This window comes from Homalodisca vitripennis, chromosome 2, assembly GCF_021130785.1.
Source record: "Homalodisca vitripennis isolate AUS2020 chromosome 2, UT_GWSS_2.1, whole genome shotgun sequence".
In the NCBI taxonomy this organism is placed as follows: Eukaryota; Metazoa; Arthropoda; class Insecta; order Hemiptera; family Cicadellidae; genus Homalodisca; species Homalodisca vitripennis.
Window position 1 is genome coordinate 143833695 of NC_060208.1, and position 14202 is coordinate 143847896.

The 14202-nt window shown below is 35.2% G+C and overlaps 1 protein-coding gene across 3 annotated transcripts in view; it reads left to right on the forward strand.

Annotated features, from left to right (window-relative positions):
- The window catches only part of LOC124354830 (putative phosphatidate phosphatase), an 84424-nt gene that overhangs the window by 61642 nt on the left and 8580 nt on the right, over window positions 1–14202 (forward strand). For all 3 annotated transcript variants that reach the window (XM_046805577.1, XM_046805578.1, XM_046805579.1), the window contains 2 exons: window positions 5215–5513; window positions 8345–8402. In XM_046805577.1, coding sequence (XP_046661533.1) covers window positions 5215–5513; window positions 8345–8402 — 357 coding nt within the window. The remainder of the gene's footprint in view (window positions 1–5214; window positions 5514–8344; window positions 8403–14202) is intronic.

Consider the following 14202-nt stretch of genomic DNA (forward strand, 5'->3'; position numbering starts at 1 on the left):
TGTACTAATTCAATGGCTCCACGTTAGACCGAAGAGATGACATTTAAGTTTTTGGAACTTTACAAGGACCAGCTTTGCTTATGGGACCAGTTTTCTGAACTGTAAAAGAACAAGAATGCACGCGAATCTGCCCTTGGTGAAATAGTTTCCGCTATGAAAATCGAAGGGTTTGATATAACTGAAGCTAAATCTAAAATAAAAGCTTTACGAACAGATGCACCACTGGTATCTCTCCCTTAAGCCACTCTCTCACCCATAGTTTTTTCTTTTCCAGTTCTTCCAATAGTATTTCACTGGATTCACTTACAAATTCCAGTATAAGATTACGCGTAATTTCTTGTACGTCATCATAAGATAACACAGAAGATTCACTTTCTGCCACTTTAATACAACTTAATTAAACACTGGCTCGCTCACAACTGAGTCGTGTGGACAGGATCAACGGCAAGTCCCCAGTACAGTAACTTGCGTCAGGTTACCTGCTCCAAGTAACCTGCCCGCCTACTGGCCTCGTGTAAACGCGGCTTTAAAGGAACTGTATCCAGTACAGTTATATTGTTAGTCATTTTATTTTTTGTTTATCAGATACAATTAATACCCTCTTATGTTAAAATAAAATGTAATGTAAGACACATATGTATTTTAATTTGTATTATTGGGAAATAAATATTCATTCATTAATAATTCATTCATTTAACCTCGAATGTACTGACTAGTATTTTATTAATTACTTATTTCATGATGACACTTTTATACAAACTTTAAACAACGAAATAAACTTGAACCTAATTAATGAAATGATACAATCAATATTGTTGTGATCGATATGTTGTGAATGAACAAAACTAATGTTAGACAGAATGAAGTAATCGTCCACTGCTCACTGTTTTTGCAAATAACAATTGGTTGAAGTTGTTGCCTCGGTAGCATAATATGTTTTTTGCTAGAATTTTTCCCCCGTAGTAATGTTCACTGATGGCTATATCAATTCTAGTATGGTGAAAACATTTGTACGAAAAGCGAACTGACCGGCTCCACTCGAATCGAATAGTGCTTTATCTACACAGCTCTTCTAATCACCACACTTCACAACTAGACAAAACAGCCCTCATTTACAACTCTCCTTAGTTATTTCACTCCAAAGCTCAAAAAAGTTTCTCTGCCCCCCCCCCTCCCCCACCAACATAATAAGATGTAAATCATTTGTGAATCACATTCATTTCAAACAATGACAACAGGAATCGTCACTTTAGTCTAGCCTATCTAACACAACCAAGGACACGTTGAGGTTAGGATGCGTTGACAGTCCACATTAATAATAATACTGTACTTTTCATTCTTATCTTATCGCTTGAGTGACCTGTTGTCTTTCCGCTGTGGCACTGGCGTGTTCCTGACGTTTATTGTTTATTTATTTGCTTATCACTAACTTTATTTGCTGACACTTTTATCAGTTAATATCCGTTAAAAAACAACAAAATTCTGTAATGTGGTACATTGCTCTTTGTTGTATTTATATAATTAAATCTTGTGACCTAGTGACCATACTACAGGTAATAATGTTATTCTTTTAATAAATTTCAGTGCTCTTGAAATAATTAATACATTTAAATTGTAGAAAAGGTAAGAATAAGCTACAACACGTGTCATAGCAGGTTTCACTGAGGATGCAAGTCTATAGTTAATTTCATTAGGGTGCATGTGCTACTCTGCCAAGTTTATAAATATCCTTTGATTCAGTTTGATTACAAATGTAGGTATTTGCGATTTTCTTATTGCCATCATAGTTATTCATAAGACCAATGTAAAAATAAAGACAAAAGCTCAGCCAAACCTCATAGAGTAGTATACCAAGCACCATTTTTATATATAAATAGAGTTTCATGCAAAATTTCAAGTCTGCAGGTCAGTTGATTCTCGAGACGTCGTGCGGACAGACAGATAGAGTGATAGAAATTACAATTTTTTAGCCTCGCAAGAGATAGGCATTATTAACGATCAGTGCCTATAATTAAAATTGACGCTTTAAATACGAGTAAACGAATGTCTTAAAGTAGTGTTATTAGGCAAAAATTAACAATATTTTACCTGCAAAATTAATAAATTTGTAAAGCAATTGCATTGCTTTCCTTCAAAATACATAATTTTCCAATGAAAGTACCCAGTTTCAAATCGTGTTTAGTATACTTTCGTTGTTACCCATTACATTTAAAATAAAGAATAATATAGACCAAGAAATTGCAAGAAAATCAACGTCCTCAGCTTTAGAGACAAATATAAAAGTTAACTTTTAAGTTTAGAGACATTGTCTCCGTTTGAAACCTTTCTTTTTGTTTGTAATTGTTTGCCTAATACAATATATTTTTCAAATTATTCAAGCTTATAATTGTAGTTTTTTATGAAAAAGTTCAATTATTGATAAAACTAAGCGTATTTTGTGTTCGGCTACCTCCATTACTTACACTAAAAGTTTGAATAAACAGCTTACAAGTGTTCTCAATCCAAACAACATAGTAGTAACAAAAAATATCGAGTTGCAAAACTTTGAAACATAAACGCGAATGAACAATCAAACTAAAACAAACATAAATATTAATTCAATAAAAAGTAAATAGTTAGTTGTTATAACCAGATTATGGTGAAAACAGTAGAAAATGGATGGAATGAACGAGTAAAACATTCGAGTGTAAATGTGAACGTGAAGACGGGGAACGTGAAGTTGTGTTTATGAGGCCATAAAACATTCCCACATCTTATCGGACTGTACCATATTTTTATCCGACTACATCTACTTGCATTGGTAATTGTTGTATAGTATTTACAATGGTACATTTGTTAATGTTATAAAGTAATATTATTATTTCATATTACATATACAAGTATATTGTAAGAGCGCTTCGATATATGGTGTAGAGCACTTTTAACTCTTTTTTAAACACCGAAACCCTTGGAAAACTGAAGAGTACTTTTGGAACTGCTGTGACAAGGTATAATACTATATTGTAGTTGAATATTTACAGTGTGTGCATGTATTACAGCTTCAGGAAGCACATGTTTTAATGATTTATTAATAAAGAAAATTATATTTATGTCTGTTGTAATTTAGTTTTTTGTGATGAAATTATTTTTAATGATGCCGTAAAACGTGTCACTTCCTCCATTCACCCTTCGTATACACTCTGTAAAAATTCATGTCCTTAAATTCATAGAATGATCAAATTAATGTGTCTGTTTGTTGCGGGGTTCAGAAAGGCATCTTAAAAAGCAACTATTATTCCAATTTCACCACCTTGTTCATTGACATTTTGCAACTTACAACCGAAGAATCATCAGTCTGATTCTGCCGCTGACCCTATGCTCATGGTATTTTTTCTTTAAGATTTAGTAAGTCTATGTAAGTTACTTTATTTATCAGTGCTTTTCGTTTAATGATTTGAGGATACAGTTTGCTGTTGAGAAACATTAAGCTTCGGCACTACTACAATGAAAGTACAACTATGTGTAGGACTATGGTGCGCCTCATAAATACTCATTAAAGGACTGACAGGAAGTGGATGAAAACAACCGGAAGCTGTCGACATGGGGTGTTCTTGTATAGTTAATGAGCTGTGATTTCTTCCTTCTCCCTCGCTCTTGCTCTACCGACCGTCGCGTCGTCCTTGGGCTGTGAAGAACGAGTTTGTGTTCCTTTGTCATTCTTCTAGAGTCCTGTGAATAATAGAGCTTTGTCATATGTGTAGGGTTCAAATTCTTTCTTTGTTTGTTTGTTAAATCTGTTAACTTTTGTTATCACTTGCTCAATAAGATGTAAACATTATAAACATGATTGATTGTTTTCGCCTATTTTATGAGAATTGTGTCCATGGAACCGTTTTAAATGTCACTGAAAATGTTAATGAAAAATTGTTTCTCCACGTTAGAGCTGAACGTTCCAAATGGTAATCGATACGGCCATATTGAGGAATTTTGGAATACTTATAATACGGGAGAACAATTTATTTTACTCAAAAGGATGTTAAATGAATGATAAGTTAGACCACTTCTTTGTAACATTGTGAAAAACATTTAGTATGACTGCTTTTAATAATATATTATGTTGAGCGGTTAAAGCGGTTACCACTGTAGACTAGCTATGTTAGATGATTAACGATATACAAGTTATATGGGTAACCACGTAAACTGTACGACATGGCTACAGGGAATCGAGATTCTAATGATATTTCACACAAGCAAGGGATGCCAGAATATTACGTAAATATATCAATTCGTATATACATATTTACGTATCATACGAATTTTTGTAATTATCTTTTTTATTAACTAAATTTAAATCTTTTGCAAATTGTAACAAATTAAAATTGAAATAGTGTACTTGTAAGTGTAATCTATGTTAATATTACCAGCGAAAGTTGTGTACAATAATGCAAGGAAGGGAGTCTAGGATATGAACTATTTCAGAAAAAAAAACTTTAAAATTAAATTAACTAATTGGAATAAATTACTATAATCTCTCAAAGAACGGTTTAAGTACAAGTTAGGTGATTTCCCTACTGTGTTATATGAAACGCATAGAAACGCATATCATTATAGTCGAACTTCAAACACCCTCAGAAAACGGAAGGCACTCTCAGGGCAAAGAGTTCTTTGCTCTAGTAGATAGATACTGAATTACAGTCTAAATAGATCAAGGATGTATTCGATGGTATCTGGAAATGTCACTGATAGCATTGCTACATATGCGGAATACGCATTTCCAGTCTTAATCGTTTAATCGTACCTTCCGAATATCATGTATCAGTGCAGATTAAAACAAGAAAATATGAAAAGTACTTATCCAACGATGATTGTCACAACTATCCATAATATATTATGTAAACTGGTACCACACTTATACTAGTTTAACATTTCCTTCATAAACTAATCGAAGTTGTCATATCACTGTGTGGTGTTCGCGTCTGCATATAAACCTCGAGTTGTTCCAAATTATTCATACTTGCTCTTAGTCTCAATTATTTACTAATTTATTCTCAACTGACTATTGGTCTAGCTATTTGTCTTCTGGATTCTCACCTTAAATTTATCAACTGACAAATTAATAGCAAACATAGTTTTAGAGTCAGGAATGTGTAAGCCTACTTTTTATTCTGGATATTCACATCCAATGTTTGAATTGATTTCCCAATCGTACTATTCATTTGACTTTGTTTGACTCAGATATTCGCGGTGGAATGCTACCGTCTGCTGGAGACCAGCACGCCTCGCGACTCCTGGCACTCGGTGAGCCGCGCTGTTCTGAGGTCCTTCCTGGAGGTGTACGGTATCTTCGTGTTCGGCTCCGGGCTGAGCCAGGTCACCGTGGACATGGGCAAGTTGACGGTGGGACGCTTGAGGCCGCACTTCCTCACCGTCTGCCAGCCCGACAACCTGGACCAACTGTGTCCCTCGGACACCGCCCACACCTACATCACTGACATCCACTGCACCGGTTCTCCGGGGACCGTCGAGGAGGGCAGGTAGTCATATTCTTGGGTGTATATTTACAGTAGACCATACTCTATCTATTCTCTTTGGTTTTAACGATCCAAATGTCTGTTTTAATGATTAGTGAAATTTAGCCTATCTGCAAGCCCAAAATGTGAGGAGGTTGCGTGTCAACCTAAAGTAAACCTATAATACTTCATACCTGTTGTGAAGATATTGATAAACTCTAAGAGTGTTTACAGTTTTATGTTTATCCTGGTGAACAAAAAAAAACAACGTTTAAGTTTACATCGAACTTCATCATCGAACTAAAACGCCGTGCTAAAGCTAGAAAGGAGAGATAACACCCACAGTCTTTAACATGAGTTATTATTAGTTAAACAAATCTCTACAATTGTGTGTTTCTTTTACTACATAGGTTTTTTAATAAGAAGAGTACCTCTTTCAATACAAAATATATTTTCACCCCTGGAAAAGTAACAGTATCTGAGCGATGAGTACATGAATAATCAGCTCTTTAAATTATTACTTTCGTAATGAAGCCTTCATTTCAAGTAAGCTCTTGAAAATAATCCTCAATTAGACATTTGAGGGCTACAATTCCTATAAAACCTGATAACTGAAGGTAAGAAAATAATAAAATCATATTAAAATTATATAAAAAATATAAAAATATTTGATAAGTCTTCACAGTAATGTTTTACAAAGACACTAACAAATACGTCTTGAGACAATAGCCTGTAACGTTCCAACAGACCAACTTTCAGTAATTAATTCTACAAGTGTGTGTGTCACTTGTTTTTTCCTTATCTAATTATAACTGCGTGTTTGTACACATTGTTTTTCACTGAAAATAAATTTTAATCGTTGTGCATTCATTATTCAGTAAATTATTGCGCCACATTCTTTGTGCTAACATAACTTCCGCGTTAAATAAATTAGTTACGACTTTGAGTTATTACCACAATGTAACCAAACATGTAAAATATTTTTGTTTAGTTGACATTCCTGCATCTTTGGCCGACTGTGTTTTTTGTGTTGGCTTGTGTTTCCGCCTTTGCGGGACCTTGTCAATTAGTGTATGTGAAGATGAGGGGACCTTTTTAGATGAGGTAACTCATAATTTTTGTAGTTGATGAACATGAATTTCAGGTTTAGCAAAAGAAATATTGCTGGAAATCCTATTTTTGAGTCAAAAACTGTTAAAATATTTTTTAGAAAATTACTATAGATCAAATGAAAGGGAATAAAAATTGCTACGTTTTAAGTAGTTAAGTTAGGGTCGCCGGCTTAGCCAGGAGTACGGCGAGAAAATAGTTATTATAAAACATTTCTTATAAATATGGAAAGTTCCTAGTTTATCCCATTGAAAGCAATACCTTTTTGCTTAACATGTTATTATGTAATATTAAAGAGAAAATGTATTAACATTGGAAGAATAAATAACTATTGTTCATGTCGTCTTCAACAACTGTGAAGTTTTAACACATGTACAGTTTACCTGTATGCACTGCGTCTTTTGACTAAACCACTAATCAAAAATAAAATCCATAATCACTTAAAGTGTAGTAAATGTTATTTCCTTTCATTTAATCTGTAATCATACCATCCTCTTTATCGTATCATCTGACCTCATTGTAATCGCTGGTAGGACGTTATTTTATTCTAATGTGTTATACATATGTAAGTCAGGGAGGTTAGAACTTAAGTTTAATTGATGAAGTTCACAGATATGTGAGAACACTGCAACAACTTAATGCTGTTTGGTTATAACAGTTGTTGTTTAACTATATATTGTTTTTATATGCAAAAACAAACATCTTTTCAATGAAGGCATATAGAATTTTTTTCAAATTTTACTTAACTCCAGTTGTAAGGCTTACAGTGACCACTTTGCAAACAGTCTATGCTGAGAATGTACTTCCCATATTTCCATTTAGTGTTTGCTATATTTCTGCTGTTTCTGCCATTTTCTCAAGTCAATCTGTGATGTGAAACGTTTCTCTTTCGTCTAGAGATAAAGCAAGGAAGGATAGGCTTGGGCTAACCTTGATCTGGTGACACGTGAATGATCAATCATTTTTTTTTTTTTTTTTTTTTTTTCAAAATATAAGAGGGGAGCAGAGGACGGTGATTAATCCTGTAGGTCTACTCCGACCAACCGAGTGGGATGCTTTTCACCGGTCGATCACCTGCTTCCTCGATCACACCTGCTTCGACCAGTCGGGTTCCTTTAGAGATCGGCTTCTCCTCAGATTTTATCTTTGTCTTAGTAGATTGGGAATGATCTACTCGACAAGGCCAAGATATCAGTATTAGATCACATCTTTGTTCTCTTGTTTTTAACTCGCTTGTGGGATTCGATAGACCGCCATCTCGCCCAGTCTGATCCTTGTTCCTATCGTAATACGTAGGCCATCATTTTCACTGATCAATTGTTGTTTAACTGAAACCTGCTTATTAGTACTAATTTAACGTGGTTTGAGTACAATTTCGTACATAATCATGTACTCTTATGAGCTTAGTCTGAAGTACTATGACAAAGAGTATATATGCACAGCGATATATGAACAAAAAAATGTATCTGTGAGATAAAGTGCAAGTCCTTTAGATTGCAAATTTCATTGTTGCTGCTATAACTTTAACCAAACTGAACGAGATATAGTGTTATATTAACGTTTCTCTATTAGGCTTTATAGAAACTAGATATTTCTAATAAACCAAAATACAACCAATATAGCTGTTTCTAATTTACAGGTATTCTGTAAATGTTCCGGTTATAAAGACAAACTTACAAATTTCAAAGATAAGTACGTTTATCTTTAATGTATTAAATTTAATTAATATTTGTGTTATTTTTCAGGTTATCATTCCCATCGGGTCACGCAGCAGTGTCCTTCTACGCGGCCATTTACGTAGTGGTGAGTCTTGGTTTACGTTGTTATCATTTTGAGTTTTGGCTTACTTCTTTGTTTGAAGTTATTTTTTGACGATGGAAGAATTGTGAGGGAAACAGGATTTTTTGGACATTTACCATCGTTCAGTGATAAAAAATATCAGTAACACTTGGTTTACGTTGTTGTCATTTTGAGTAATTTTCAAGGTTGTAATAATCTGAACTATTATCGGACGCTTACCTATAATTTATTTTTGAAAAGGCACACTTGCGCAACGTTAACAGTTAATTAAAGATAATTGTCGGTAAATCCAGTTTGTGGAGTTCTGAAGGGATCCAATTATTAGCGTAAAGACAATGTATGCGAGAACACGCGCACTTGTAGCTATCTCAATGTTAATAAGTATAAGATAGAGCATGGTGTAAATTGAGTAAGGCTTGTTAAATACAACGATAAGTACTCTTGAGATAAGATATATACGGATTTAGACCTCGCCCATGTAAATAAGGCCGGGACTTCGTGCTTCAGACGCAGATGAGTCACTAGCCAATTGCAAATTACTCATTCTTCTGTAACAATTAGGTGGTTGCTTCGGAAATGGTACTATTTTGTGCTAACCGAGAAGAACACGAGTGTAACAGAAAAATCCCGTTTCAAAAGTACAATAAGAATGTGTTACACGAGTGTTACAGTTCGCCCTATTTACAATTACCGACTTTAGAGGACATTCTACGCACTTACGTATTTTACGCAAATGCGTATGATGAAAAAACAAGATCTAGTCGTCATACGTCAACTGTTTATTAATAGGTGACATTGAAATAACATAATAATCATTGACAAAAAACACTCTTTGCGTAGAAACCTAACCCTGAGATTCCAGAGATATTTTTATATGCTGCTGAAACTCAGCTTGTTATTGGTGAGAAACAGTTATATTCCCCAAAATAAAAACATTTTTCTATAAAGTGAGGTAATAAAAAAATCGTTTAATTAGATTATAATCTTAAAATTAATACACTAATTTATAACAAGGAAGTGGCAAATCACGTGGACACCTCGGAATCGGGTATAGGACATGCTCGCAATTCAATGCTTGCAAAGGTTCCTGTCTCTGTTTCTTGATTCTAATTTGGTGTCGTCGACCGACGCGATGTGAATTAAAGAAATCCGCGTCACTGGGATTCAACCGAAAACATTGTAAATCGTAATGTAAGAAACGTTTTGAAACAAAATAAAAAGTATTTCTTATCTTAGTCCCTGTATATAATTTCCACATAGTAGCCGATCTCTTCTACAAAAGACTCATATTTAATGCACTGATCTGTTAATCCATATCGTAATTGGTTATCGTAAAGGTTTTGACCCACGACGACATACTTTAAATTGCCTATTTCAATTTTGCAAATAAAAAAATGCAATGAATATTTAAATTCACAATTACAGCATGGTAGACCTATCAAAGGCCAACGAAAAATAAAAATCTGCGTACATTATTAGGTTTTAGAGCCAATCTACCAAGTTGATCTTTCTAAATACCTAATTTAAAAATGTAATATTATATGAATTCACTTTTTTGAGACGTGTTTTACTATTTGAGATCATACTGTTCGTGTTAAAGTAGGCTAATTACTTAGACTACATGATTGTATTGATCTAAACATCATTTTAAGCCGCATTTTACACATCAGTTTGCATTTTTTTTTAAGTTTAAACTATCAAGTTTTTTGCAAATTGTTGTTATAAGCTTTTTGGTTCGAAACAAAAATTGCAAACAGACTTTACGCTGTGTTTGAAACTTTTTAACTGGTTGACTAGTGTTGGACGGCTCACGATGTGGAAAGTGGACGAGGTAATTGCAGCTGCAGGTGCTTGTTTGTTACACTTTGGCCACCCAAACAGCACAAAGAATATACTGGATAAGACCGTCGCTACGAGCAAGTACCAGATATAATAGCAATGCACGTTTAGCAGATCTGATCAGGGGTGAGTGACATTGGATTGATCCACTATCAGGAGAATTGAGGACAGGTGGCTGTTTAAAACGAATGTTTCGAGAGTGGCAAGTAGTGACTATTCAACATTTGAAACTTCAGTGTAATCGACAATTGGTAAGGCCAACACAAATATTGGAAATTAGCAAACAAAGATCAAAAGGAAGTTTCGTTATTTTATTCATTACTATTGGAAACCCGGAATTAGGTTTGGAAGTCGAGGATTTTGGTTCAAACTCCTCAATTGATTGCAAGAAAATTACAAATCGTATTTTTTTTTATTTCAACAACTGTGTAAACGCGGTTTTATTCAATACATATACTCTGGTATTTATATTACGAATGGTGCATTCAATGGTTGAAATTGTAATAATGATTGTTTAATTTTAACAAAATAGGAGTACAACAGACCATGTGCCGATTAACAGGGTTCATTAGGGACATAATGCACTTGAATGGACATGTACCATTATTGATCTCGATATTGCCCTTATAGAAATGAGAGTTCATGCATCATTTCAAGTCTGCAGCTGAAATTATTCTTAGATATATTCTGGGCAAACTGACAAACAGGAAAGTTTTCATACCCCTTTAGTGATAGGCTTCGTTAACGCTCACCCATACCTCATAGAGAGGCACAACATCGTAAAACTTAACATTTTCTTTGTAGAAATGAAGCTCCATGCATAATTTCGTCTATGGCTCAATTTCTTTACGAGCTATTCCTCTCGCTAACGCTCAGCCAACTCTACCACCAAACCTTGTATATAATGTAGGTTTTATGCAACATTTGAAGTCTGCAGTTCAATTCCCACTCGAAATATTCTACGTAGGACAATCATTCGACAAAGAAACAGTATATAAATTTTGCCAGCTCTCTGAGTGATATTAAATTATACTGATTGCAAGTCTGTAGTTTGCTGTGTTCTCGAGATATCCTGCTGGCAGTGTAACGATGGACGGACATGCACAAACATCGAATTCGACGTTGTCTGTGTTTGCAAATGAAACTTAACTCACGATAAATTATAGCTCAAAGCCTCAAATTATTTTGAGATTTTTTACGGACATATGGACGAGAGAGAATTTTTTCGAATTCCCTAAGTGATAGGATTTGCCGACGTTCAGCGAATAAGTATATAAGCATTACTTAAACGCTATTTTCTTTACATTATGTACGTGCTATTGTTTTTTATTGTAATCAATTAATTTGCAGCATTCATGTTTAATAAAGATATACAGTGTAGAGAATAGTAAGTATTGTTCTGCGTTCCTTGCCACAACGTGTTACATGTACACGAGTATACCATGCGTGCAGATGGTTTGAACGACCTTGCTGACGTCACGCGTCAGCCATACTTTCCGCAACTGTAAACATGACTAGCTGCACAGTATGGGTAACTGTTTGAATATGGAACTCATTGGTATGGCAAATGTACAACTGAAACGTAAATCCGATTTAGCAAGTTTCACTGAAAGAATTCAATTAAATTCAATCTATAAATTATGTATGACCGTTTCTATTATCATCATCAGCCACTTCACCGCCCAACGGGCCTAGATATCTCTGCATTACCGCATGTCGGCGAAAGGTTTAATGTGGCCATCACGAAAGGCAAGAAATTTAGTTACAATACACACTACTCACAAATAATTTTTAAAATTCTAACTTTAAGTTGCTGGATCCAGGGAAACGCAACCATACCCAGTTTAATTTGACCCGAAAATGGATTCGACGAAAGCAGCTGTTCTCGTGAAGTATTATTTTTGTCTTTGTTTATCTTCCAACATTTCTTTGCCGAGACGTACCAACGTATGCTGAAAAACAAGAGTAGAGTCGAGTTGATAACTGAGTAGATTTCTTCAGATCCCTCCCACTTGATCCACCTAAGACCGGATGCTGTAGGAAGTTGTAGAGCTAATGCACTCGCTGCAGTTGCTGCAGTAACACATCCTGCGCCGTGGTGCAGTGGGCGCCCTCGTCTCCTCTGTCGGGTCAGCTCAGCGCCCACTCCGTCTGCAGCATATTAAACACTCCAATCAGCCGCGCCCTCTGCCCACGATCCAGAGAGTCACATCCATCATGGCGTGGCATCTCGATGAGCGGTAACATCTAATTTGATTGTCTTTGGGCCACTAAAGCATCCCTATCATGATTGGCTCGTAGGACGTGTTCATCTCGGAAGAAATCTTCTCTTCCAGACCTGGATGCTGATGAAATTGGTTTCTTCTTTGTTTTGGCCCTCGATCGGACAGTTCCAATCGGAATAGACACTGTTTAACAAGATGCTGAAGTATCTTTTAATATTAAATGGTTAAGAACCTCCTTAATGGTTCAGTCCTCGAATCAAATGTTCCATAATATGCGTCTCCAAAGACACGGGAAACATTAAGATTTCTACTTCACACCCTTAGTAACGTTGAAATGTCACACTTTACTGTACACCTTTTCCAACGTTAACAACGTTTCTTCCTCGCCAATCTCCGTAGCTCCTCCCCAAAAACCCAATGTTACGCTCCACGCTGCCTATTGTAATGTCTATTGGAACACCCTGCACCAAAGACATTACCTCAAGCGGAACATCCGATCCTTTGCGTTGCTCCGAGTAAGAAATAAAACGACCTAATTTACGGCGGACAGATGGAAGCTGTTCGGAGTGAAGGAGAAGCGTTTTAAAAATGTTCCCCCTCATTTTCGGTTGTAAACCCCGGTCGCGTCATTTGTCTTCGTCACCCACTCCGTGTGTTAGAAGTGAAGCAGGAACCGTATTCAATCTCCCCCTCTGGATTTGATTGAGTTAATTTAGACAATGTTTAGAGGAGTCCAACTGTGACGGTCTTCTGTCTTTATTCATCTACTTAAAGCCGCTAGTCTAGTTAATGGCGAATATGAGAGAATGAGACGTGAGATGTCTAGGTAGAGTTGGATGTCTAGTAATCTTATTATAGTGTACTTGTTACTTAAGAAGGTGCTACTAAATTACTGGAATATTTCTAGGGCTAACCAGAGCTTTTGATAGTAATGTATTTCACATGAAAAAATGTGGAAACACTTGGTAAACTTAAATACAGTGCGAAGAGTATGTTTAATGTTATTCATATCTAAATATTAGACGACATGATGTAGTAACAGAGCATGATTGAACTCAGTTATTTCTATTTGGTAGGTAAGTAGAAAAGATAATGTTCAGTGAAAGTAAAGAAAGCACTAAGCATTTCATTGGCATGTTAATTTTTAACAATTTGTAGTTCTTATAAGCACAATATATTTATTCGTTGTATCAAGGGCTATAAAACTTTACAAGCAAAAAGTTTTTATTATTGAACAATGATAGTCGACTGATCCTTAGCATTAAGTATTGGTTTTATTATTCAGGCTGATTGTACTGGATGGATTTACTAGCGGTTATATTCAATTTTCTCCATAGTTTTACGAGTTGGCTGTAATGGTTAGTTGCACTGACTGATTATTCATACAGGCTAATTTTACTGCTAGGTAATACTTGCTGATTGTGCTGGATAGATGCACTAAATATTATGATCTTTCTGCATGGTTGTACTAGTTAGTTGTGATGTTTAATGACTGATTGTACAGGCTAAATATTCGTCCAACGTTATGTGTACAGACTAGTTGTAATGTATGGTATATTCTTGCATGGTTGTAGCAACTGCAGGCTTTCCTAGCTGATTGCCAAGTATCAATTAATATCTTCACTTCAGCTCTCAATTCTCACGTTGGGTTTACTTATCTTTTATAGTGTTATACAGTAGATTAAATTTTAATACTGCTATTTTTAGTTACTGTCCAGTCATTTAAAATATGTAAATTA